This window comes from Ictidomys tridecemlineatus, chromosome 8, assembly GCF_052094955.1.
Source record: "Ictidomys tridecemlineatus isolate mIctTri1 chromosome 8, mIctTri1.hap1, whole genome shotgun sequence".
In the NCBI taxonomy this organism is placed as follows: Eukaryota; Metazoa; Chordata; class Mammalia; order Rodentia; family Sciuridae; genus Ictidomys; species Ictidomys tridecemlineatus.
Window position 1 is genome coordinate 151,666,185 of NC_135484.1, and position 26,393 is coordinate 151,692,577.

A 26,393-nucleotide genomic window follows, 5' to 3' on the forward strand; every position below is an offset into this window, starting at 1 on the left:
TGTTTCCTAGGAAGTCCTCTGACAGATGTGCGGGAGCTGGGCTTTGTGAAGGGAACCGTTCCCCGCAGGAATAGTCCAGTGGGGTCAAGTCCCCAGGGAAAACTCTCCAGCGTTGACACTTTACAAAACATTAAGCAAGCATTTTGTTTGAGCAACTAGGAATATTGCTCACTTAAGAAAGCAGACAAGAAGTAAGAGAGGCATCTTTCCTAGGATTGTAGAACAGTCTTGGCTGACATTTTGAACTTCTTTAGGGAAACTTCTGGTCACTTCATAGCCTTTTGAGAGACTTCGTAAGTGTTCTTTGGTGGGTGTTAAAACTCAAGTTGCTGGTTTAAGAGCAAGAAGAAGCAGCCGTGAGGAGAGAGCTCCTTCCTCCACCCGAGTCCCTGAACCCTGGGGCCTGACAGGACTTCAGACTGGGCAGCCCTTGTGTGGCCATCTCCCTCCTCTTCAGTTCCGCCCTCCTCCCCCAGCTTTCAGGAGAGGGAAGCGAAGGCCCACGCACAGGCAGACCCCTGGTCTCCCCCCTCCCATCCAGTCTGGACACGTGGCACTCGGGGCTTCGGAAGCCCTCTTCAGTGTCCTCTCCTGGGCTCTGCTGGAGCCACTGCTCCTGCTCCTGAGCGAGCGCCTTCCTGACTGTCCTGCGGAGCATTCGGTGGCCCTGCAGTTCCCGTGCCAGCTTTGTCGTCCCTGCTGAACAGTTACATGGCGTTGCCAACCATGAATTTTATGAAAACCATGATTTTCAGCCTCTTGCGTATTTGTAGGATCTTGTTTGGCCATTTTCAAGGTGATGCACCCTTCATCCCTGTGGGTGGTTCTGCCTGGGCACCACGATCCCCCCATGGTGGTGAGGTGGCCAGGGTTGCTGCTCAGCAGATGTCACGTGAGTGCACATGTGGCACAATGCTGATGAGGCCCGTGTCCTCTCATCTTTCTCTATAAAAGGAGCTGTGCCCCTTCCAGGAATTATCCCTGTCATCAGCGTAATAGGAGGCTGGGTGGTGAGGTCCTGGTGGCCTCGGGAGAGCTGGCTTGGCCATTGGCTCCAGATGCCCTGCTTTTTTCTCTGGGGTTGGGGACTTCCTCATGGTAATAGGAGACTCCTAGGACACTGGCAAGTGGGGCTCATGACGGTAATCTCGTTGTCTGAGGCTCTTGAACCACACTGTTATCCCGTGGCCCGGGAGACAGCAGTTGGAAGTGCAGGGAAGTGCTTCATTTGGAAGAGGGATTGAGGCTTGTGCACGTTTGCCATCCCATAGGCCCCTTCCCCATCACCAAGGCCAAGTTGCCTCTTCCAAAGTCTTATCTGAACCACCCCTTCACAATTCTTGTTGCTCTTAAGATTTGTTGAAATACTTGATTCTCTTAAAGGTTGTATTTGATATTCACTCCAACACAACTTCACTCATAAAAAAATATGCAGGAGATTCTTTATTGTTTGGTTTTGTCTTTTAGTGTATTTTAGGGCAACAGGGATGGGTTGCAGGAGCTTTTGGTCAAAGCCCTAGCCTCCTGTGCCCCTTGGGCTTTCTGCCCCAGCCCCCTCCTCCACACCCTGGGGAACTGGAAGGGCCTCAGCAGGGAGGGCAGTGGCTGAGGGCAGTGGCTGGAAAAGAGTCCTCCCTCACCATCAGTCACTGCACACAGGTCCCCGAGCCCTCTGGCAAACAGTATCAGATAGTCACCTACAAATAGTTCCCTGCCGGTGGAAAGCCCAGGCCTCTGTCTGTGTGTGTGCCCCTGTCATTCTTATCTCCAGATGAAATGGAACAGCCCAAAAATGTGGCCGCAGCTGTCCACATGCTCTCTATCGAGAGCAGAGAAGCAGTGTGTGTGTGCAGGGCTCTCTATTCTCACATTGTTGTTAATTTCCTGAAAACCTCATGCTAGACAGGGCTTAATTGCACATTTCCTTAAGAATCATCAACAGACACTCATCCTGAGTCACAAGCAACTCACCCTGGGAAATGTGCAAACATCCCAGGTTTCCTTCTAGAAGAATAATACACTTCAGCAAAACCCCGTAGTCACCCGTCTTTTTTGACATGCAGAGCCATGAAAGCTCTGGAACTTTCTTCTTGGGCTACCCGATTTTCTGAAGGAGATAAATGTTACAGTTTGGTTTAAAGTCTTGATAAGTATCCTCTCGGAAACGGTGTGGCCTTTGCTATGAGGACTCCATTCTGGAGGAGTGCAAGCTGGGAGTGCTCTGTGGCCTGTTGGGACGCTGGCGCTGTGCGGTGGCGAGGGGAGCTGGACTCTCTTCATTGTTCCTCCGTAGTGCAGCTGTGTTTGTGTTTCCTAAATGATAACTGCCTGTGTGTGGTGACAAGTCCCTGCACATGGGGGTAGGAATTTCTCTTTAAAAACCATCTTACCGGTGTGTATCAGTTTTGGGAGGGTCTGTTTATCAAGTAGCAACAGCAGAAATAAATCCAGGCACCATGGTTGAATACAGATGGTTTGCTAGAGCAGACATTTGACCATCTTGGGGGGAAAAAAAGCCATTGTCACTTTAAATGCTGTGTCTCACAGTGGAACACACTTGGGAATGGTAGACTTTTTTCTTTTTTTCTTTTTCTTGGATAGTTACATTACTCTACCATTGTTTTGGCTGATTTGACTTCTCGGTTTATTAAAAATGTATGCTTAGGTTGAAAATGTAGTCCCATATATTTGCTCCCTCTCAAAACCAAAAATAAACACAAGGTCTGGGCTGCAACAGAGACAGTTGCCTGTGGCAGAGAAAAATGTATATAATAAGTAAATACCTGGGCATCACGTGGGCCGTTGAGTTGGACACAAAGACCCGGAGACTAGCTTGGGAGGCACTTCCTTTAGTGTTCCATCCCTCATAACTCAAATTAATGTTTATTACTACCCTTTCCTAGTGCCAAAATATTTTCATGAATTTGGATTAGAAGCAGCTTGTTCTGGCTTGTTTTGTGACTTTATTTCAAGAAGCAAAGTGATATTTAGAAGACTCTGTATGTCTTAGAAGCTTTAATTATCTTATGCCGAAGGAAGAAATACAATCAAGTTCTTTTTTGTAGCTATGTAAGAAAATAAGAGTTCATACTATGCTAATGTTAAATCACCACTCAGTTCATGTTTCTCAAGAAACTTGAGTCGGTGATGGGAGCAGTGTGAGGCTGAATATCTGCCCGTCTGCTGTTTGATGCAGCTGGACATGACTGTGACCAGGACCATTGGGGCTGGATTTATTCTTGGATTCTCAGGTTTTTGTCTTCATCTTTCCATTTTTTCTCTCCCCTTCTTTCCACAGATTGGTGAACGACAGCAAGTGTTAGTAACAGAAGAATCTTTTGATTCCAAGTTCTATGTTGCACACAATCGCTTCTATGAGCAGGTAAGAGGCACTTCAATAAATTCTTGACTTTTCTGCAAAATCAGAAAGGGTTTTGGAAGTTTAAGTGAAGGGGATTCAGAAGGGGAAAGCGTCGAATCTTGCCACAGTGAGGCTGTTGTGCAGCATCAATCCAGACAAGTTCCTGTGGGGTCTGTCTTGGTGGCTTGTTCTCCAGGACGATTGATACAGAGGAGTCAGTCCTTAGTGTGCTGCAGTCCTCCTTATCTTTGACAGGACAGCCCTCGGCTTTGGGGAGTTTGGAACCCTGCGGTTAGCATTTTCCAAATCCCCGCAGCCTGGCAAAGCTGGGGAGGGGAGACCTGCTCAGAGACAGGAAGGATGTCTGCGTGGGCGCCATCGGCGTGACAGGGCAGGGTTTCCTCTCACTGTCAGCCATGTACAGCGTCTTTGTTTGGTCAGTGGGCTGGCTTGCAGTTTTGTTTAGTTCCAGCATTTGTTGTTTTAACTTCTGCCTTGATACAGATGCTGGGAGCAGAGAAGGCCCATCCCTGACTCCGCGTGAGGATGATCCAGCCTCCCTCCCTGGGGGCTCCCTCCGGCCACCTCCTTGCCCTGCCCGCCCCACCAGGAGCCTGACTTCCATGTTAGCCCTCGAGGGCCACCTCCCCGGGTGGGAAAGCCACCCATAGGCACCTGAAGGAGACGGGCCTCCCTCAGGGCCCAACAGGCAGAGGCCATCGAGGAGGTGGGATGCCCTCCCTGGCAGGGCGCCTCTTGTGGGGGTCAGGGACACTCATGGATCCTTCTGGATCCTAGTTACTTTTCTCAGAGTCACGAGGGGTTTCCTGCTTTTTGCTCTTCCTCGTCAGATGAGAGTGTTTCCTCCTGTGGGTCCTGGCTGGCGTCGGAGCCTGGAGGCTCTTGAGGTCAGCATGGGCGGCCAGATTAGGGCTGGGCAGGGCGGACACCGCCTGAGAGAGCAGGCCGGACGCAGTAGCCAAGGGGGCCTCGGCTTGGTGGCTCACGTGCGGTGATCTCAGACTGGCCGTGGGTCTGTGGTAACCCTGGGGACATCTTCCCCAAGGCCAGCCCCCAGTGGACAGCAGTGAGTCCGCCTTGAGCCTCGTTAGGAAACGTGCCCCAGAGAGCGCCTTCACGCTCGCTCGTGCCTGCCTTCTGCTCAGCCTGGGGGGGGACTGGGTTGTGTTGGGGCTGCTCTCCATGTCCTTCCCTGCCATCTGGGTCTGGCCTCAGCAGGGGACCCTTTCATCTTAAAGGCAGTGGCATGCCTCATTAGCCATCTCCTCCCATGTCAGGCAGTCGGGCTTTTTCCAATGACTAAAACCGGAGGAGAAAAAACCCTGAGCCCTTGGTTCAGATCCAGGCAGCAGATCCAGGGGACTTATTTTCCCCTGGAGTAGTACCAAATCTCGCAGGGACAGTTGGCTCTAGAGATTTTCTTATTTTATAAAAACTAATTTAAAAGGACTCTCACATCTTAAAACGGAAGTTCTTTCGGTTCCTTTGCTTGCCATAAGTAATTCACACCCAGGTGACCTTTTTGGAGACTTTGATGAAGCATTATACTCAAGGGTCATGAAAACCAAACTCAGAAAGACCAAGATCCAGTTTTGCTTCCCAGAGAAACTGGCCGTGGAACTTCTGGCTCCGGTCGGATTTTTTTTTCTCTACAGCTAAGCCCAAAATGTCATAGAAATTATTTTTCTAAATAAGATGAGTTTCAGAGATGAAGACTGTATCTAAATATCAAAGTGTTGCTGGATTACAGTCGGCCTAGTTGTTTTGGATCCTAACTTGAAAAGACTGGCAGGTTGCTCCAGTACGAAAATAGAAGTGTGAGGCGACGTTATGCACACAAACTACCTCTCAGTCCCCAAGGAGGGGAACGTTTGCTCGAGGTAAACAAGTACTTTTACCAGTAATCTCCTGTGGAAAGAGACCATCTGACAGTTTCCTACAAACCAGCCAAAGTTCCCTTCAGCACTGCGGCTCTACACGGAGCTCAGCTCCCAGGACTGCATTTCCTCCTAGAGCAAAAGAAGGCAGTGGCGGCCATTAGCAGGGACATCATTCAGCACTGAACACCAGCCGAGTGTCACTGAGGAAGTTGCTGTTAACTAACCTTCCTCTCCTGGAACACACACATGTGTATACACACACACACACACACACACACAGCCTTCATTTGAAGTGTCAACTCCAACTGTTACTCTGACAGCTCATTTGGAAGGAACTGAAAGTAGAAGCTTTCATCATAATTGTCTGTTTTCTTCCTCACCTGGGACAGCAGAGCAGTGACTCAAAGGCCTGTCCAGGAGTGGCCGGCTGACTGCTGGGGTTCCCCCGGCCTGCCTGCCCCACGCCTGAGGATGACAGGCTTCTGGCCTGGAGAGCGCTGCCTGCTGCCCGGGGGTCCTCCCAGAAAGGCCTCCCACCCTACAGAATCACATCCGGGGCATCTGCAAGTGAGGGCCCACCTTGGATGGGACCCCAGGGTAGAAAGAGGACATGAGGAGCCAACTAAAAAAACAAACAAACAAGGATCAATTAAGGACTTTAGTTAGTAGTACTCTGTCAATTTTGATTCGTTCATTATGACAAATGTGCCATATTAATGTAAGAAATTAATAATAATATGAGAAACTAGGTGTGGGGCATACCAGAACTCTGTGCTTTTTCTATAGATCTGAAACTGTTCTAAAAGTTTATTTTAAAAATTAATCTTTCTTACAACTATTTTTTAAAGGTTTTAGTGCCAAAGAACCCTCCATTCATGGGGAAGATGGTTGAAGTGGACATTTATGAATCAGGAAAGCATTTTATGAAAGGACGGCCAGTATCGGATGCCAAAGTGTTCACGCCATCCATCAGCAAACCGCTAGCAAAAGGAGAGGTCTCGGGCTTAGCACAGGTAAGTAAAGGCGCTTTCTTCCCCCAGCAAGGGAACGGCGGCCTGTAGCATGGGACTCCAGACCAGGCTCCCGTTGTCATCATGGAGTCCGTTTTTACATAGCACGAGGCTTCGTCCCTTCAGACAGATTGAAACCTGCATTAGAAAGGGGCGTTGCTGCGGATGCCCATGGCTTTGTTTCCCTGCCTGCAAAGGGAATGAACTGTCTCTGCTCCCACCAGCACAGGGTGACAGGCACCGTATTTGCAGGTAAAAGATGTAACCACCAGGGATGATCCGTTCCAGTTGTTTCTGTATCTGTAGATCCTGAGTTGAAGGGGATGAGGAAAAGAATGTTCTCTTGAATGTACTCCTGCCTCGGAGCCGTTTATGGCGCAGCAGGAGCCTGCGCTAGAGCAGCCCTGACCAGGCTGAGCCGCATGGTGCCTTTTGCTGGGGTTGAGCCAGGGAACCACTAACGTCCTGGAGAGTGAAATTCAACGTGTTCTTTTTTCTTTCTATGAAAAAGTAACCTGACCCTTATTTTATACCTTGGTAAATGTGGCTGTTTGCCAAGTCCTCTCTTACATCTCATTGAGCTGCAGTTGTAAAAGCTGATGGAGTGTGAAATGAAAATGTGTATCGCATTTCTAAGCATCATTTGATGTCCCTTCTCCAACACAATTGTTAAGTGCTCCAAAAAAAGTCCAGAGCAATGCCTTAACACACAGAAAAACATTTACCTGGCCAGGTGATTCCAAAATTGCTTTAATCTCTGTAAAGCTTTCCCTTCAAATGAATTGAAAGAATATATTAATTAAAATGAAGAAAAAGTAGCTTTGCTTGGGCCATAGTGAGTGACACAGAGGGTAGGATCATCTGTGCTCTCGCTGATTGCTGCAGAGGGCTCATGTCTAGCAGGAGTGGAGTTTGGGTATGACAGGTATAGGAGAAGGAACCGTCTGCATGGCCCTGTGACCCCAGTGGAATAGCATGGACTATCTGTCATCAAGATCCTGACGGGTGTCATCCTGCAAAAACCTGATAAATATAACCTTTCACCTTGCTGTTGTTTCATTTTTAAAAAAAATCTTATTTACAGGCTAGGATGGATGTCCTTGGAGGAACAGTAATCTAGCATTTAAATTGTATTGCTAGAAACTTGGCTTTTTGTATATTAGCTAATCCTTTTGAAATTTTTCAAGGAAGTGGGCTAGTTTTTTATTTCTCATTTTCCTACATAGAGCACTTTTCTAGGTTGATTTCAAGTTGTCTCCATGAGTAGGACTTCACAACAAATGGCAAATTATCATCTCAAAGACGTTGCCAGCTTTAATCCCTTCTATGTGCCTGTGGAAGGGTGGCATTCTAAAACATTGTGGTGATCACAAACAGGGAAGACTAGCACCCTTCTCACCCCTCCCCAACTACAGCTAAGGACGACCTCACTTATATTCTTGGGGCCAGACTTTTCCGCCCCACCCTACCACCGCCTTTCTCCGCACAGGGCCCCAGGCCCTAGGTAAGACGATGGGGAGGAAGGTCCGGTGGCTGCTGTCCCACCTGGACTTCTAGAAATAGACTCTTATCTCTTGTGTGGAGCCATAGAATCAGGAACATTGTGGGATGTGCATTCAGGGAAATGCCAGGCAAGTCTTTATCACCATGTGACTTCCTATAGATAAATGGACATTGTTCTCACTCTGCATCATTACTGTCAGTTTTTAAAGATATGCCAAACTTTCTGGATCAAAAGGGCCTCTTAGCAAATTGCTCCTAGTATTACATGTGTTTCTGCTGATAAGAGAACCAAAACAAATGAACGAGGAAGAGACAAGCTTCTCTTTTCATAGGGTTTAACGGGGTTGATAGATGTCATAATCGTGTCTACGCATTTTGAGCTCTTTGACAGTGGGTAAAGGTGCAGGAACTCTTGAGTGGGGACATCAGCCTAACTCAGTGCAGATGCAATGTGGCCTTGGGGTCTAGGACCTCAGCTTGTACCTGGACTCGCCAATTACCCCTGCCCAGAGCTCCTCAGGGCTCTGTTTCCCCTGTTACATGGGAACAGTCGCGTCTGTCTTGGTGTTGATGTAAGAGTGTATGTTTAGCAGTGTGTGTGAGACACCCACTGCTGTCCCTGTACACAGCATGGGAAGGTCTCTCCCTTCTTTCCAGTCTGCTGGTCCTTAAAACATGAGCAGACTGAAGACTCCCTCAGTGTTAGCATTTTCTATTTCTGTTAATTATCTGAGCTCCGATCCTGCAGTGCCAGCTGTCTTTGGCAGGAGTAGAGGTGTTTCTCTGTTTGGATGTTGTGCTCAGTGCCAGGGAACCAGTCCCAGCAGAAGTTCTTCTGTGCCCTGCCACCGAGCTGCATCCCTAGCTGTGTTCATTTTATTTGGAGACAGGCTCTTGCTAAGTCGTGGGACTTGAACTTGCCATCCTCCTACGTCAGCCTTCCAAGTAACTGGGATTATGGGCTGTGCCACCACACCTGGCTCATAGAGTTGTCATAGAATCTGCGGGACAGTAATTCTCCAAGTGTGTTCCCAGACTCACGCAGCAGCATTATCTAGGAACCTGTGGAAACTCCAGGTGCTCAGACCCAGCCTGGGCCTCCTGAGTCGGGAACTCTGGGAGCAGAGCTTGCCGATCTGCTTTTGAGCAAGCTCTCTGGTGACACTGCTACACACTTTTCTAGGAAATGAGTCTCACGTGGGCAGGAGGGCTCTGCATCCCCAGGGGCAGTGTTCGTGTCTGATGCTGACCTCCCGGCTTTCCCAGGCCACCTCAGACAGCACAGCAGGACACGTCCTTGGAGGGTGATGTCTCCGTCTGTGTGTCAGTAGTTCCTCACAGGGTGACAAGATGATGTGGGGATGGCAGAAGGGCATGTGTGTTAAGTGAAGGGGCCTAGAGGGACAGGGAATGAGAGAAACACGGAGTGGGGATGTTGAGACTAGTGCCTGATGGTTTTTCTGGGCACTCACTGCCACCTGATTTCAAGGCACCTGATTATTGTGATGATCCTTCTAGATGGTTGAGATTTCCATGGAAAATTACTGTGCTGTCAGTCCTTCCATCCAAGGAAAACTTGTGGGAGGCGACGCGGTGTCACCTCTGTCCAACCCCCCACCGCTCAGCAGTGCAGAAACTTCCCTGCATACAGACCAGAAGAATGCAGCGGTGCCAACCACCACTGTCACCTCTACCACCGTCACCTCAGCCAGTCTAGTGTCATCTGTATCCACATCTACCACTGCACCGCTACCCTGGTTTTCCCTAAGGAAATTCCATTTATCATTTTATTTTATCTGGACACATTTAGATAAATACCTCTAAAAGCTGAGGATTCCTCTTAAACACACCCATGGTCAGATCTCAGAATAATCATCCTCAGCTTTCACTGGGGAAATGCGCCCTGCTGCTGCTAGAGCCCCAAGCCTGGCCCTCTGGGGTGCTTATCAGGGTCAGAAGGACCCTGAGCAACAACGACTTCACCAGAATCACAAAAGCAGAGAGTGGGAAAGGCGAGCGCGAGTCAGATCCAGGTCTCCCCACCGTCAGGCCCACGTTTGTGCCTTGGTCCCTTCACTGGGTTCAAATGCGCTGTGCATTTCACAGTTGCCACTGTAACCGTTTTGAAGCGCACGGTTCCGCAGCGTCCGTACCGTCACCTACGGTGCCCCCCACCCAGACCTGTGCGCAGCTTGCACACCTGAAGCTCGGACCAGGTAACCAGGCTCGCCCCCGCCTACCTCGGCCCTGGGCGGTCTCTGGGTCTGCGTTAGCCCCTCCCCTACCTGGAATCCGACAGCGGCTCTGCTTCATTTTGCCCCCGTCTCTCAGCACGAGGCCCTCGCGCTGCGTCCATGCCCTGGCCCTTGGCGGACTGGCCCTTCTCGGGCAGAGCGGTGGTCCTTGCGAACGGCAGGCCACTTTCCCCCTCACTTCGGGGACACCTGCCGCTTCCGCCTTTGGCTCTCCTGAAGATGCTGGCCGGACCCCGGGAGCGCCCGTCCCTCAGCAGTTCCTGCTCTCAACTCCAAAGCTGGCTTGTCGGTCCTTCCTGACTCCCTGGGATGGTGAGGAGCTGCGACAAAGTGCCTGATGCATAGTAGGTATATTAAATATGTGATGAAAGAACTCAGTAGCTTTAGAAAGCTGCAGTTTTTTGGCTTTTGATGTCTAATACTTTAATTTTTTTTAAATTTTCTCTGCTTCCTTTGGTTTTCACTATACAGTGTAGTATAGCAATTAAAAACAGGGATTCTCGTTACCATTTGAGCCCTTGTCCACCACTTATGAAAATACATGATCTTGGACAGAGTCCACTTCAGTTCTCCCCTTTGCAAACAGGTTGTAGCACCTGCTTTATCAGACAGACACAGCTTAGCAGTCAGTTAATGTTTGCTGCATTGCTGTTATCATTACTGACGTTATTTGTAATGCATGTGAAGGCACTATTTAATTAATGAAGGTCAAAAGAGCACATTGTTGTATCATTTCAAATGTATTCACCACCATTGGTTCCTTACAAAATGGCAGCTAAAACCGATCCACTTGGAGGTTCCTGCCCATACTGAGAAGAGCAAATGGACCGAGATTCGCTTGCGATCCTGTAGCACTGGCTGTTCTTGCTGACGGGTGTTTCTTCCTCTCATTCTTTGGGTCCTTCTTAAGGAGGATATTCCAAAATGAGACCTGGCCCCTCTGTGTGTCTCCAAAGTGAAGGCAAGGCTGCCCCCAGTGCCTGGCTGCCCCTGTTTCTCTTCCTGCAGGACTTTGATCCTCATAACGGATTCACTTGGGTGGTTAGATGGCTCAGCACCAGCGCAGCCGGCCACACTTGGAAAGGAAACAGAAGTTTTGAAGAGTGGCCTGTTTCCTCATCACAGACAAAGGGCCAGCAGGACACTGGGTGCACTGGGTTTTATGTACAGACTGTACTGTGTTCTCAAAGCTGTGACCCTTAGAAAAACACCAGTAAAACACTTCCCACCTAGCCTACATCCAAAACCACCAGCGTGAAAGGTCTGTTAGTTTAGGGTCACATTTGAAGCATATGAAGACTGCATTGAGGAGGTTAAGAATGGCTTAATAATTAAGTGAACACAGGTGAAAGTGGATCTAATTTCAAACAGATCAGCTAACCGTGTTAGAAGCAAATGAGGGTGTGTTCCTTCCTATTTTCCTTCCACGCCAAGAGGTTGGCTCCAATCCCAAAAAGTTTCTCCAGTTCCTTGTTATTCTTAGTTTATTTTAAAAATGATGTGAATAAATCCTTTACTACCCATATACTAAGTTGATGTCACACACACTTAGTGTGGGCTGTTGCATGCATTTTTGTATTGTACTAGCTCAGTTTCTGTTACAGAACAGTTAGGACATACTTCTGAGTCCCACAGTTGAGACCTGTAGCTCCTATTGTATGTGAGCTGTGTCTTTTGGATATTGTCACCAAACCAGTATGATTATGTCAGTTAAACTCTGTTTAGTACATTTACCATACCTTCCACTATCAATTTCAGTACCAGCCTCAGTATCATCAGAGTGAGCTGATGCTAGACAAGGAGCTTTCATTTCACTTGCAACACTAATGATGCAATCCCTGATGATATTCTGCCTGCTCCTGAGGGCGGCATCTGGGGCACAGCGAGGGGAATCGCGCGCATCAAGGAGCTCATTGTGCCTTGATAACCACCGTAGCTCCCTTTAGTGAGCCTCTATTATGTGCTTGGTACTGAGGCTTTTACTTGCAATGCCTCTGTTTGCTGACCAGCCCGAGTTAAGGGAGCAGAACACAGTGAACAGTGCTCTCTACGCTGCTGTGCGCACCCACACAGATGGGCCTGGTATCTTTGGCCTGTGTTGGGCTAGGAACAGAAGGAGCCGTGAGCTGGACACAGAGGCACTGGCAGATCCCAGAGCAAGGAAGACTGAGGGCAAGAGCCAAGAACCAGGCCCCTGAGCTGGAATGGCTCGTATTTACAAGACGTAGGTAGTACCTGGCTTCTTGGCTCCTGCCTTCTTGGGCATGAGTTGATCTAGGCAGTGGGCTCGGTTCTGGAGATGGAAATGATGACAGTGTCAGGTAAGCTTCCTCCCATCGTGACGGAACACCTGGGAGTCATTCCTTAAAGAAGGAAAGGTGGCTCATGGTTTCATAGGCTCGCTCCAGGGTTGGCTGCTGCATTTCTTGGGGCCTGCAGGAGCGTGTGGTAGAGGAGCCTGCTTACCCCGTGGTAGCCAGAGAGAGGGGAAGGGGCCAGGGACAAAGTCACCCTTGAGAGACATGTCCCGGTGACCTGCTTCCTCCAGCTGGGCCCACCTCCCAGTGCCCTTTCAGCTGTGAACGCATGAGCTCAGAGCCCTGGTGCGCCAGCCACTTCTCCAGGGCTCCTCTGATGCACTGCAGCACTGGGACCAAGCTGCCAGCTCCTGAGCCTTTGAGGGACAGTCCAGACCCAAGTCGCCACAGCCGTGTGGACTTTGGGGAGATTCGGATCTGGCTGCCCTGCTGGCAGCGCTGCTGTTGGGTGTGACTCTTGTGGGAGGGTTTGGAGGGGGAGGGGGAAGGGGTCCTAAGGAAGCCCCAGGCCACAGCTGCTCCCGTGGACATTTTTACCAAATCCAGAGGGAATCCCTTAGCCAGAGGCTTGTTCGTCATGAAAGCACCGAGTGGTAGCTCCCTTGCAGGAACCACAGTGGCATTTCAGCAGCTGGCTGACCCTGGAAGGTCACCTCGCCCCCTCCCTCCCTGGCAGCAGGAGGAGGGAGGTGCCTGGAGCATGTTGTGTCCTGGTGCCGTGACCCCAGGTGTCCAGAAGTGCCTTCACAGCCGTCGTTTTGAGGGACGCTTCTTCAGATGTCTCTCCTTGCCTTTTACTCAGCCATCAGTGCCGAGAATGGCCCTGTCCCCGTTTGTCCCTGCTGGTCTGGTGTCATTACGACAGTTCTTTTTTCACTCCCCAAACGTGCTGGATGGTAAAGTAAATGCAGCCCCATTAAGCCCTGCTTAGAAGGCCAAGGTCCAAGAACTGACCCTGCCCTGAAGGACACTGAGGAGAGCTGGGGAGAGAAAACGGGTCCTGTGGTCTGAATGCGGTGTCTCCCAGTTCCCTGGGGACCTCCTCAGGAGGGTGATGTGAGCAGGTGGAGGTGGCTAGCGTGTGCGGGTGGAGCCGCCATGGTGGGGATCCACGCCTTTATAACAAAGGCCCAGAATCTGCCGCGTGTCTTCCACCTGTTGAGGACTCAGCAAGAGGTGGTCTGGGAACCAGGAAGCCCCTCTCGCCAGACCAGTCGGCGGCATCTTGAGCTTCCCAGGCTTTGGAACTGTGAGAAGCCAATTCCTGCTGTTCAGAAGCTACCCAGCTTGTGGCATCTCTGTTACATTAGCTCAAATGAAAAATAAGACAAAGTACACATGAAACAAAATCAGTAATGTGTCAAGTCCTAAAGTGGATGGCATCGGGTCACATGGGATTGGAAGGTCCTTGGCAAGTGTCGGGGAACGCCTGGGTCGGGTTATTTGCACTAGTTTAAATAGAAAGTGGATTGTAAAGGGAGACCAGCCAGTTCAGGATCCCTGGAGGAGCAGGGAAGCAGAACCCAGAACCACACAGGGGCTGCCGAGGGGAGGCCCACACCTGTCCGCTTCCTCACCTTCCGGTCAGCGCGCTCAGGTGTGACAGGGGATTGTGGAACTCGGGGGCCAAGGAGGCTGGGCCATGTTTTGGGGATCTAAACCGGCATGGTGACGTTTACAACACGGGACTGTCACGGTGGAGAGGATGTTCAGTCTCCAGGACAGGGAGTCTCCTGGACGTGGTGGGATCAGAACCGGACCTTGAAGTACGGAGGACTTTGTCAGACAAGGGACTGTGGAGTTTTTCTCACTGTGAAAGGAAAGTAAGTCAAGTGAGAGAATGCCCAGGAATATATCTGAGCAATTTGGGGCAGTTGGAGGACAGAAATAATGTTCAGTATGAAGATGGACCACGGGGTTTTGAAGAGAGAGGATTTGTACCTAACACACTAGGCAAAGCGCATGTATTAACCAAGATCAGTCAGGCTGTGCTGCAGGAACAAATTCACCCTGAAATCCCCATCCTGTCCACCCAACAGAGAGAGTTTCTGCTTACACCAGGTGTCTGGCACTATTTAGGAGCACTTTGGAGTCGAGGACTGTCTGTCCACACTCGGGGAGAGACCCAGGTGGACTGTGTTTCTTCATAGCAGGAGAAATGCTGGTGACCCAGGCCTCCCCGGCCTCGGCACAGGACTGGCACGTGGTGTGTCTATGCACATCCATTGGCCAGAGCCGTCCACATGGCCCACTGACTTCAAGAGTCTTGGAGATACATTCTGTATAAACAAAAAGGAGAGGATATAGGTGAATACTAGAAGCTTCTACCATGCATGCGGGCAAGATTTTGAGCACAAGAATCATATCGTAAGATGTCCATGTGAGGGAAAGCTCACGGCAGCATGGGCAACCTGTAGGACAGTTCACCACCTGCTGCAGGCCCGAACACTGTCCCCCTGAGAGTCGATGCTGAGCACCTATTTTTTGAATGAACTTGGCCTTCAGTGGTATACAGGGTGGAATGGTAGACTCTCTAGAAGCAGGGAAGTAGGCAGTACATAATATGTTGGAATTTTCTGTTGCTTCAACTTAGGACACTAATATAGTCTTCAAGCATTAAACAAATCAGTCAAGCCACTCAACCTTCTCTTTGAAGTCACTTTACCTCTTGATAAGCAGATTGCAAAAGCTCCTTTTTAAACTGATAGCAATCTTGTTAGGTTAAATTCTTTTCATGGGAACGTAAGGATGAGTACTTTAGAGCAGGGCCTGCTTCTAACCATAAATTTTAGTTTCCTTTCCTTTCTCGTTTCGGATGATGAAGTCACAGCCTGCTTCTCCTCTCACACTCTGAATCCTGACTTTGCATTGTGCTTTAAATAAATAAAACTGAGCATGCTTAAAGAAATAGTGTATTTCAAACATAGTTTGCATGTTTTAAACTTGAAGTGTTGGAAACACAAATTTTCTCCTTTCTTCAGTGATTCACTGAAAAACATAGTCAAAGCGAATGTCAAGCTACTTATCAGGGACAGTTATCTGGTAGGAAGTCAACCTCTAAAATTAGGATGCCGTGCCTCTCAAGTTCTCCAGCCTGAGAGGGAGATCTGAGACCCGTAAGAGCAAAGACTGTTACCGACTTTATCAAGATTAGCATTTTCCCTCCACGGGCCCCTGGAGCCCAAGGCTTCCATCTTGTGAGCATTCTCTTTAAAAGACAGAGCTGGGCACGGGCTGCACACAGAAGGGTCGTAGGCCCAGGGCCAATCTGGGCGATTTAGCAAGATCCTGTCACAAAGTGAAAAGGGCACCAGACCCTGGACTCAATTCTCCATATCTCAATCATAACAATAGTCCTTTTGCACGTGAGCTTTGGGGCAGACGGTGGCTCTTGGGATTCTGGCTTTACCCCTGCTGACGGCATCAACATCTCCTGGTCAGCCGCGCTAGGTATGTCTCGTCTATAAATTGGGAATAATAAAACTTATTTGATAGGTTTTTTGGTTTTGTTTTGATTCTGCGAATTGAATCGAGGGGTGCTTTACTACTGAGCTACATTGAGCTATATCCCTCAACCCTTTTTTTTTTTTATCTTGAGACAGTCTCTTGATGAATTGCTTAAGGGTCTTGTTAACTTACTGAAGCTGGCCTCAATCTTGCCATCCTCCTGCCTCGGCCTCCCAATGTGGGATTGAGGTGTGGGCCACTGCTGATGGGCTGTTTTGACAATGATGTGAGACGGTGGCCAGTGACTGGGTGGTGTGGGGTTGGCAGCATGACTGAGGGTCAGTGAAGGTTGACTTGGAGCCTGATTAATTGAGTCACATTTATACCATAAGAAGTTGTGGTCACTGGTCTTTTCAGGCATATTTATAAGCAATAATAGCATTTGCTAAGGTGGTTGCCTAAAATTCTTTTTTTAATGGTGTTTTAAGTTCCCTTTTCCACCGACACAGAGTGGCTGTTTCTTCTGCACACTTCATCTGAGGTTCAACTCCTCTGAACTACCACAAAGCTTCTACGGTATGGTTGGTGGCATTCACCAGGAATCATCTTCTTAAATATTCTGGAGAGTGATCTTCCAGCTATGTGCTGGGTTATCTGAGAATATTTCCCTCTGCCTGTCTAGTGTCCGTTTTTACCATGTGTATAGCCTGGTGGAATCTCTCCTCTGCTCCGGGTGACCCTGCACTTCTCCTCCCGCATACGTACCCAGCAGAATCACCCTCAGGTGTCTGGACTCCGTCCCTCACACCAGTATTACTCCCAGTAGCCAACCACCTGCCCTGCAGATGGACAGGCAAACAGTGTGGTGTGTGATACCGTGGAGTTTCACTCAGCCAGAAAGAGAAGTAAAGTCTGCCGTGGATAAAGCTCGGAAATATTACGTGAAGTGGATAAGGCAGACCAGAGCAGGACAGACACTACCTGATTGCACTGTGCATGCTGTCTAGAATGGGCAGATTCAGGAGACAGGAAGCCCATTAAGTTAGCAGGGTGGGAGTGGGGCTGCCCAGTTATTCCCTCCCCCCAATGTCTTATTGGTGCTGTACCTAGTGATGGGTTTCTTGTTACACAGTCGTACATACACACCATGACGACACAGTTTGGCCAGTATCATCCCCCCCAGCACTTCCCCCTCCCTCCCCACCTCCCACTCCTTGGTCCCTTTCCTCAACTGATCTCCATTAGATTGTCATGAGATGTACCCCCACCTGTGTTTTCCTCCCCCCCTCTACCTTCTGCATATGAAAGAAAAAATATGCAACCTTTGGCCTTCTGAGTTTGACTTATTTCACTTAACCCATGACCTCTAGTTCTATCCATTTTTCTGCAAATGCCATAATTTTATTTTTCTTTATGGCTAAATAAAACTCGTCTGTGTAGATACAGCACATTTTCTTACCTATTCATCCATTGATGGACTCCTAGGCTGGTTTCCTAGTTTGGCTATTGTGAACTGTGCTGCTATAAACATGGGTGTGCAGGTGTCACTGCAGTAAGATGAGTAATTCTTCAGGATCAATACCGAGGAGTGGATAGCTGGTCATGTGGTGGTTCCACGCCTAGTCTTTTGAGGAATCTCCTACTGATTTCCATAGTGGTTGTACTAATGTACAGTCCCACCGACAATGTAAGAGTGTTCCTTTTTCTCCACATCCTCTCCAGCATTTATTATTATTTGTACCCTTGATGACTGCCTTTCAATCTGGTGTGAGAAGACATCTCAGCATGGTTTTGATTTGCATTTCCCTAATTGCTAGTGATGTTGGTCATTTTTTCGTGTGTTTGTTGACCATTTGTATTTCTGCTTGATCGGTTATTTCCTAACGGTTACAGATTTTGGAAATAGTGGAGCCTGCACAATTTAGTCAACTAACTAATGTGATTAACATAGTAAGTGTAATGAATGTCACTTAACTGTGCCTCAAAAATGGTTTAAAAGTGATAAATTTTGTTGTATATATTTTACCACAATAAAAGTTAAAGTAGTTACAGTTATTCCAGATAATAATAGGCAGACACACACACACACACACACACACCAAAAAAAGGATTAGACAAAAACCATCAGGGCTTCCCAGCAAGCTTGGAGTGAAAGCCAGAGACCCTGCAGTGGCCTCCCAGGTCCTTCTCTCCTTGGGCAGCTCGCTGGCCAAGTGCACTCCCTCGGGGGCCCTTCCCTGCTGGGCCCACTGCTAGCCGTCCCTGTGAACTGCCAGTCATGAGATGTCTGCTGGACCATCTCCTTATCACTGAGGTCACCCTCAGAAACCTGGAAAACCACGCCCCGGCCGTCCCAGCTGGCACGTGCTGTTCTTAGTCTGCCGACCTCCGTGGCGCACACCAGGCTGCTGTGGCCCGTCTCCGGGTGTCCAAGGACTTGCTTTCCCCCCTGCTGCACCCTCATGACCACAGTGCTGCCGTGGAGCAGACGCTCGGGAATGAGGGGATTCCTTGTGCATATACATGTGTCCCCTTACTTTTAGGACACAGGACCAGAATCTGGTCGTCCTGCACATGGGTTCTCTCTTCCCACCCTAAAGGCCCCAGGCTGACCACCACACCACCTCGGTGGCCAGGTCCAGCCGCTCCCTCCTGGCCACTCATGCGTCTGCCTCAAAGGTAGGGTAGCTCAGCAGCCCTTCTGCTGGGGCCCAGTGACGTGCCCACAGGCGCTGCGGCCTTGGTGGGTCCCGACCTCTGCACTGGGGATCACCTGCAGGAGGCAGCCTGAGCACATGCTCTAGGGGACCTCGGAGGAAGGCGAGACCGCACAGGAGTTTCCAGGCTGGACGTCCAGGTGCTGGTCCCTTCTGAGTCGGTCTGCACACGTGGTCGGGGAGAGGGACCTGGTCTCATCCTCGGCGTGTGTGTCCAGTCTTGCCGGCACTGGTTACTGAAGAGACTGTCCTCTCTGCTGGCTGTTCCTGGCAGCTTTGTTGAGGATTAGCTGGCTTCCGAGCTCGCTGCGGTGTGTGTGTCATGACGGTCGCTCTGGCTACTCTGGGTCTTTGCAGTTCACTGTGGAGTGTTTATCTATTTCAGTGAAGAACGTTGTTGATATTTGATGGAATCCATTGACCGTATAAATCACATAGGGTAGCACGATTGTTTGTTTGTTTGCTGTCATGTGATTGTTTAATGGTTCACAAGTAACAACATAAAATTCACTTTGGACAATAAAAAAAAAATAGAAGAAGACATAGATTAGACAAACCTTTGTTAAATCTCTGCACTTTAGGCAAGTTATTTTATTTTTTAATTTTTTTATTGTTTGTTCAAAACATTACAAAGCTCTTGACATATCATATTTCATACATTAGATTGAAGTGGGTTATGAACTCCCATTTTTACCCCAAATACAGATTGCAGAATCACGTCGGTTACACATCCACATTTTTACATAACGCCCTATTAGAGTAACTGTTGTATTCTGCTACCTTTCCTATCCAATACTGTCCCCCCTCCCCTCCCCTCCCATCTTCTCTCTCTACCCCATCTACTGTAATTCATTTCTCTCCTTGTTTATTTTCCCATTCCCCTCACAACCTCTTATATGTAATTTTGTATAGCAATGAGGGTCTCCCTCCATTTCCATGCAATTTCCCTTTTCTCTCCCTTTCCCTCCCACCTCATGTCTCTGTTTAATGTTAATCTTCTTCTCATGCTCTTCCTCCCTGCTCTGTTCTTAGTTGCCCTCATTATATCAAAGAAGACATTTGGTATTTGTTTTTTAGGGATTGGCTAGCTTCACTTAGCATAATCTGCTCTAGTGCCATCCATTTCCCTGCAAATTCCATGATTTTGTCATTTTTTAGTGCTGTGTAATACTACATGGTGTATAAATGCCACATTTTTTTTTATCCATTCATCTATTGAAGGGCATCTGGGTTGGTTCCACAGTCTAGCAATTGTGAATTGTGCTGCTATGAACATCGATGTTGCAGTATCCCTGTAGTACACTCTTTTAAGGTCTTCAGGGAATAGTCCGAGAAGGGCAATAGCTGGGTCAAATGGTGGTTCCATTCCCAGCTTTCCCATGAATCTCCATACTGCTTTCCAAATTGGCCACACCAGTTTGCAGTCCCACCAGCAATGTACAAGTGTACCCTTTTCCCCACATCTTTGCCAGCACTTGTTGTTGTTTGACTTCATAATGGCTGCCAATCTTACTGGAGTGAGATGGTATCTTAGGGTGGTTTTGATTTGCATTTCTCTGACTGCTAGAGATGGTGAGCATTTTTCCATGTACTTGTTGATTGATTGTATGTCCTTCTCTGAGAAGTGTCTGTTTAGGTCCTTGGCCCATTTGTTGATTGGGTTATTTGTTATCTTCTTGTCTAATTTTTTGAGTTCTTTGTATACTCTGGATATTAGGGCTCTATCTGAAGTGTGAGGAGTAAAAATTTGTTCCCATGATGTAGGCTCCCTATTTACCCCTTATTGTTTCTCTTGCTGTGGAAAAACTTTTTTAAGTAAGTCCCATTTGTTGATTCTTGTTTTTAACTCTTGTGCTATGGGTGTCCTATTAAGGAATTTGGAGCCCGACCCCACAATATGTAGATCGGAGCCAACTTTTTTTTGTATCAGACGCAGAGTCTCTGATTTGATATCTGGCTCCTTGATCCATTTTGAGTTAACTTTTGTGCATGGCGAGAGAAAGGGATTCAGTTTCATTTTGTTGCATATGGATTTTCAGTTTTCCCAACACCATTTGTTGAAGATGCTATCCTTCCTCCATTGCATGCTTTTAGCTCCTTTATCAAATATAAGATAGTTGTAGCTTTGTTGATTAGTCTCTGTGTCCTCTATTCTGTACCATTGGTCCACCCGCCTGTTTTGGTACCAGTACCATGCTGTTTTTGTTACTATTGCTCTGTAATATAGTTTGAAATCTGGTATCGCTATACCGCCTGATTCTCACTTCCTGCTTAGAATTGCTTTTGCTATTCTGGGTCTTTTATTTTCCCATATGAATTTCATGATTGCTTTATCTATTTATACAAGCAATGCCGTTGGGATTTTGATTGGCATTGCATTAAACGTATAGAGAGCTTTTGGTAATATCGCCATTTTGATGATGTTAGTTCTCCCTATCCATGAACAGGGTATATTTTTCCATCTTCTAAGATCTTCTTCTACTTCTTTTTTTAGGGTTCTGTAGTTTTCATTGTATAAATCTTTCACCTCTTTTGTTAGGTTGATTCCCAAGTATTTTAATTTTTTTGAGGATATTGTGAATGGAGTGTTTTTTCCTCATTTCCGTTTCAGAAGTTTTGTCACTGATATACAGAAATGCCTTTGATTTATGCGTGTTGATTTTATATCCTGCCACTTTGCTAAATTCATTTATTAGTTCTAGTAGTTTTTTTGTAGATCCTTTTGGGTCTTCTAGGTATAGAATCATGTTGTCTGCAAATAGTGATAATTTAAGTTCTTCTTTTCCTATTTTTATACCTTTAATTTCTTTCATCTGTCTAATTGCTCTGGCCAGTGTTTCGAGAACTGTATTGAATAGAAGTGGTGATAGAGGGCATCCCTGTCTTGTTCCAGATTTTAGAGGGAATGCCTTCAATTTTTCTCCATTCAGAATGATGCTAGCCTGAGGCTTAGCATAGATTGCTTTTACAATGTCGAGGAAAGTTCCTGTTTTCCCTAGTTTTTCTAATGTTTTGAACATAAAGGGATGCTGTACTTTGTCGAATGCTTTTTCTGCATCTATTGAGATGATCATATGGTTCTTATCTTTAAGTCTATTAATGTTGTGAATAACATTTATTGATTTCCGTATATTGAACTATCATTGCATCCCAGGGATGAATCCTACTTGATCATGGTGCACAATTTTTTTGATGTGCCTTTGTATCCGATTCGCCAGAATTTTATTGAGGATTTTTGCATCTAGGTTCATTAGAGATATTGGTCTGTAGTTTTCTTTCTTTGAGGTGTCTTTGTCTGGTTTCAGAATCAGGGTCATGTTGGCCTCATAGAATGAATTTGGCAGAGCTCCCTCTTTTTCTATTTCCTGAAATAACTTGAAAAGTATTGGTATTATTCTTCTTCTTTAAAGGTTTTTTAAAACTCCGCTGTATACCCATCCGGTCCTGGGCTTTTCTTGGTTGGTAGTCTTTTGATGGCTTCTTCTATTTCACCCATTGATATTGGTCTGTTCAAATTGTGTGTATCCTCCTGACTCAGTCTGGGCAAATCATATGACTTAAGAAATTTATTGATGTCTTCACTATCTTCTATTTTATTGGAATATAGGTTTTCAAAATAATTTCTAGTTCTCTTCTGTATTTCTGTAGCATCTGTTGTGATATTGCCTTTTTCATCCCGTATGTTAGTAGTTTGAGTTCTCTCTCTTCTTCTCTTCGTTAGCATGGCTAAGGGTCTGTCAATCTTATTTATTTTTTCGGAGAACCAACTTTTAGTTTTGTTAATTTTTTCCAATAGTTTCTTTTGTTTCAATTTCATTGCTTTCCACTCTGATTTTAATTATTTCTTGCCTTCTTCTACATTTGCTGTTGTTTTGCTCTTCCTTTTCTAGGGCTTTGAGATGAAGTATGAGCTCATTTATTTGTTGGTTTTTCCTTTTTTTGAGGAATGACCTCCAGGCGATCAATTTCCCTCTTAAAACTGCTTTCATTGTGTCCCATAGATTCCTATATATTGTGTCTGTATTTTTATTTATCTCTAAGAATTTTTTGATTTCCTCCTTTATGTCTCTGTAACCCATTGATCATTCAGTAATATATTGTTCATTTTCCATGTGATGTAGGATTTTTCCTTCCTTCTTTTATCATTGATTTCCAGTTTCATTCCATTATGATCAGATAAAATGCATGGTATTATCTCCACCCCTTGGTATTTACTGAGGGTTGCCCTATGGCATAATATATGGTCTGTTTTTGAGAAGGATTCAAGTGCTGCTGAGAAAAAAGTATATCCACTTGATGGTAGTTGACATATTCTATATATGTCAGTTAAGTCTAGCTTATTGATTGTGATATTGAGTTCTATAGTTTCTTTATTCAACTTTTGTTTGGAGGATCTGTCCAATGGTGAGAGAGGTGTGTTGAAGTCACCCATAATTATTGTGTTGTGGTCTATTTGATTCTTGAACTTGAGAATTTGTTTTATGAACATCACAGCACCATAATTGGTGCATAAATATTGATAATTGTTATGTGTTGTTGGTGAATGGTTCCTTTTAACAGTTTATAATGTCCTTATCCCTTTTGATTAACTTAGTCTTGAAGCCGATTTTATTCGATATGAGGATGGCCACCCCTGCTTGCTTACGAGGACCGTGTGCTTGGTATATTTTTTCCCAACTTTTCACCTTCAGCCTGTGTATGTCTTTTCCAATCAGATGTGTCTCCTGGAGGCAGCATATTGTTGGATTTTTTTTAATCCATGATACCAGCCTATGTTGCTTTATTGGAGAGTTTAAGCCATTAACATTTAGAGTTACTATTGATATGTGGTTTTGACTTCCAGCCATGTTTGATTATTTATCCTTTTTTAAAAAAAATTTAGTTTGTTTCTCCATGATTATCTTTCCCCCCGCCCTCTGTCTTTACCGAGGCACTTCCCACTGATGGTTTTGGTTGTTGTTTTTCATTTCTTCCTTGTGTAGTGTTTTGCTCAAGACGCTTTGTAATGCTGGTTTTCTGGCTGCAAATTCTTTTAGTTTTTGTTTATCATGAAAGATTTTTATTTCGTTGTCGTACCTGAAGCTTAATTTTGCTAGATACAGAATTCTTGGTTGGCATCCATTGTCTTTCAGTGTTTGAAATACGTTGTTCCAGGATCTTCTCGCTTTCAGCATCTGTGATGAAAAATCCATTGTAAACCTTATTGGTTTACCCCTGAATGTAATCTGCCTCCTTTCTCTTGTAGCTTTTAATATTTTCTCTTTGTTCTGTATATTGGATATCTTCATAACAATGTGTCTTGGCATTGGTCTACTGTGATTTTGTGTGCTCAGTGTCCTGTGTGCATCTACAATTTGTATATCCATTTCCTTTTTTATTTCTGGAAAGTTTTCTTTAATTATTTCATTCAGCAGGTTACTCATTCCCTTGGTTTGAAGCTCTGTACCTCCCTCTATCCCGATGACTTGTAAGTTTGGTTTTTTTATGTTATCTCATATCTCTTGGATGTTTTTCTCGTGATTTTTTACCAGCCTTTCTGAGTTGGCTAGACTCTTTTCAACATGATATATTTTGTCTTCATTATCTGACGTTTTGGCTTCTACTTGCTCCACTCTGTTAGTGATACTCTCAATTGAGTTTTTAATTTGGTTTATCGTTTTCTTCATTTCTAGAATTATTGTTTGATTTTTTTTATAATCTCTCTTCTGATAAAGATGCTTAACTTCTTCTTTTATCTGTTTATGTAATTCATTTTCAATGTGTTCTTTCACTGTTTGATTTGCTGTCTCATATCCTCTTTAAGGTTCCATTCCATCTGTCTAACGTATTCCTTGAGTTCTTCATATGACCATTTTTCTGACGACTCTAGGTCCTCCTGAATATTTAGGCTGTCCTTCATTGTTTTAGTCCTTTTCTTCCTTGCTTTTTTATGCTGCTCATGTTACTTCTTGTTCTGTTTGACTGCTGAGTTACTGTTTACTCTTATAAATTTATTTGATGCTTGGGAGGAAAGATAATAGAAGGGAAGGGAAGAAGTCATTAAAGAGAATGAGAGTAGGCAGGTAGAATTCAAGGAAGGGGGAATAAGAAAATTGAAAAGAAATGAAAAGACAAAAGAGGAAGAAAAATAGAAAATAAAGAATTTTTTTTAAAAAAATGATAATAAAATAATAAAATTAAAAAATTTTTAAAAATTAAAAACATTTGAAAAAAGTTAAAGTACAACAACAAAAAATGAAAATGAAAGAAAAAAACCCCAAATTAAAAAAAAATAATAATACTAATAAATGCAGTCATAGAGTTCGATTAACTTCTCTTCCAGTAGGTGGCGCTGTGCCCACCAGGCCAAGTTTCTCCTGTCAATAGGTGGGAACCAATCACTGTGCAGCAGCTCTTCCTCCCAGACTGGGCGGGTCTCCAACCCTGAGTGTCTAGGGCCTTCTCTTGTGTTTCCTCAAGCCAAGTCCCGCTGTGACAGTCACCACAATACTGGCTACACGCCAGGTCTGCTGCTTCTGGGAGCCCTGTTTTCTTGAACGACTGGGCACACTCTCCCTGTTTGCATTCCCTCAGACCCCAAGTTTGTATAGCTTGGGGCTGAGAACCCCCAGCGAATTTGCTTGACCTCCAGCAGCCACGCCCCCGGTAGCTAGAGACCTCAGTTGTCAGCACTGGTGGGAGCGGTAGCCGGGAGTTCCTTCTGTGCCGCGAGTCCTGCGCCACTCCTGATTCCCTTGGTCTGGCTATCGCTCTCACGGGAGAGTTGGGAGGGGCCCTTAAGGTTTCCTTGCTGTGTGGAGAGGGAAGGCTAGGGGATTACACACCTGTCTCCGCTGGTTTCAATGAAGGTATCTCCTCCGCCCATGACGTCAGTTCTCTGCCATGGTGGTATCCCGTGCAAATGGTGACCGTTCGTTCCCTCTGCCGGGTGACCAATGCAACGGGTGGGTCCTGACTGTCTCTCCCAAGCCCCATTTCAATCCTGTGGCCACCTCCTATTTAGGCTGGGTTGGCTTTAACCTCTGTAAGTTCAGAAGGGCCGTCCAGTTATTTCAGCGGGATCCTTAGTGCTGAGTCACGAGAAGCATGCAAACTGGAGCTTGAATTCAGCAGATCCAGGCTCGGTGTATGTTCTGAGAGGCCCAAACTGTTTGCCCCAGATCCACGTCAGCTCAGCATCGCCTAGTCATCCTGAGCAAACAGCATTTAGACAGTTTACGACTCCCTATGCCCGTGCACCTGAAGAGGTCAGAGACTTGATCTCTCCGCGCCCGTCGCCATGTTGGATCTCCAGGAATACTTCTTAACTCATTTTATAAGGCCAGCAAGTGCAGGACCGTGTCCCAGGGCGAGGCGCGAAAGGAAAGCGGCTCCAACAACGCCCGGGGCGACCGAATGCAGGTCCCGGTCCCAGCGGTCGGCAGCCAAGAGGCGGCGGCACTGCCACCGCCTTCTGGCTCTGGCAGAGAGAACGGAGCTCCGAGAGGGCCCCAGCTGCTTCACGCGTCGCCAAGCCCCCCGGTCAACATGGCTCCCCGGCCGCCGAACTGCGCAGCCGGCCCACTAATCCCCGCCAAGAAGCCACGATTGTTTAACAGTATTAATTTTTCTGATGTAAAAACACAGGATATCTTCCCGTTTCTGTGACCTCTGTTTCTTTCATCAATGCTTTATGATTTTAATTGTATAGATCTTACTTCCTGGCTAAATGTATTTCTATACATTTTTTGTAGTTTTTAAAAGTATTTTTTATATATATGGACCTTTATTTTATTTATTTATATCTGGTGCTGAGGATCGAGCCCAGTGCCTCACCCATGCTAGGCAAGTGCTCTACCACTGAGCCACAGCCTCAGCCCCTCTTGTTACTTTTTAACTATT

At 46.5% G+C, this 26,393-nt stretch overlaps 1 protein-coding gene across 6 annotated transcripts in view; it reads left to right on the forward strand.

The window, feature by feature from the left end:
* Cdkal1 (CDKAL1 threonylcarbamoyladenosine tRNA methylthiotransferase) overlaps positions 1 to 26,393 on the forward strand; it is a 633,756-nt gene that overhangs the window by 494,540 nt on the left and 112,823 nt on the right. For 5 of the 6 annotated variants that reach the window (XM_078020596.1, XM_078020592.1, XM_078020595.1 and 2 more), the window contains 2 exons: positions 3,299 to 3,382; positions 6,111 to 6,275. In XM_078020596.1, the coding sequence (XP_077876722.1) occupies positions 3,299 to 3,382; positions 6,111 to 6,275 (249 nt within the window). Of the gene's footprint in view, positions 1 to 3,298; positions 3,383 to 3,865; positions 4,089 to 6,110; positions 6,276 to 26,393 lie in introns of those variants that run through there. The other variant, XR_013425476.1, reaches the window with a different exon arrangement.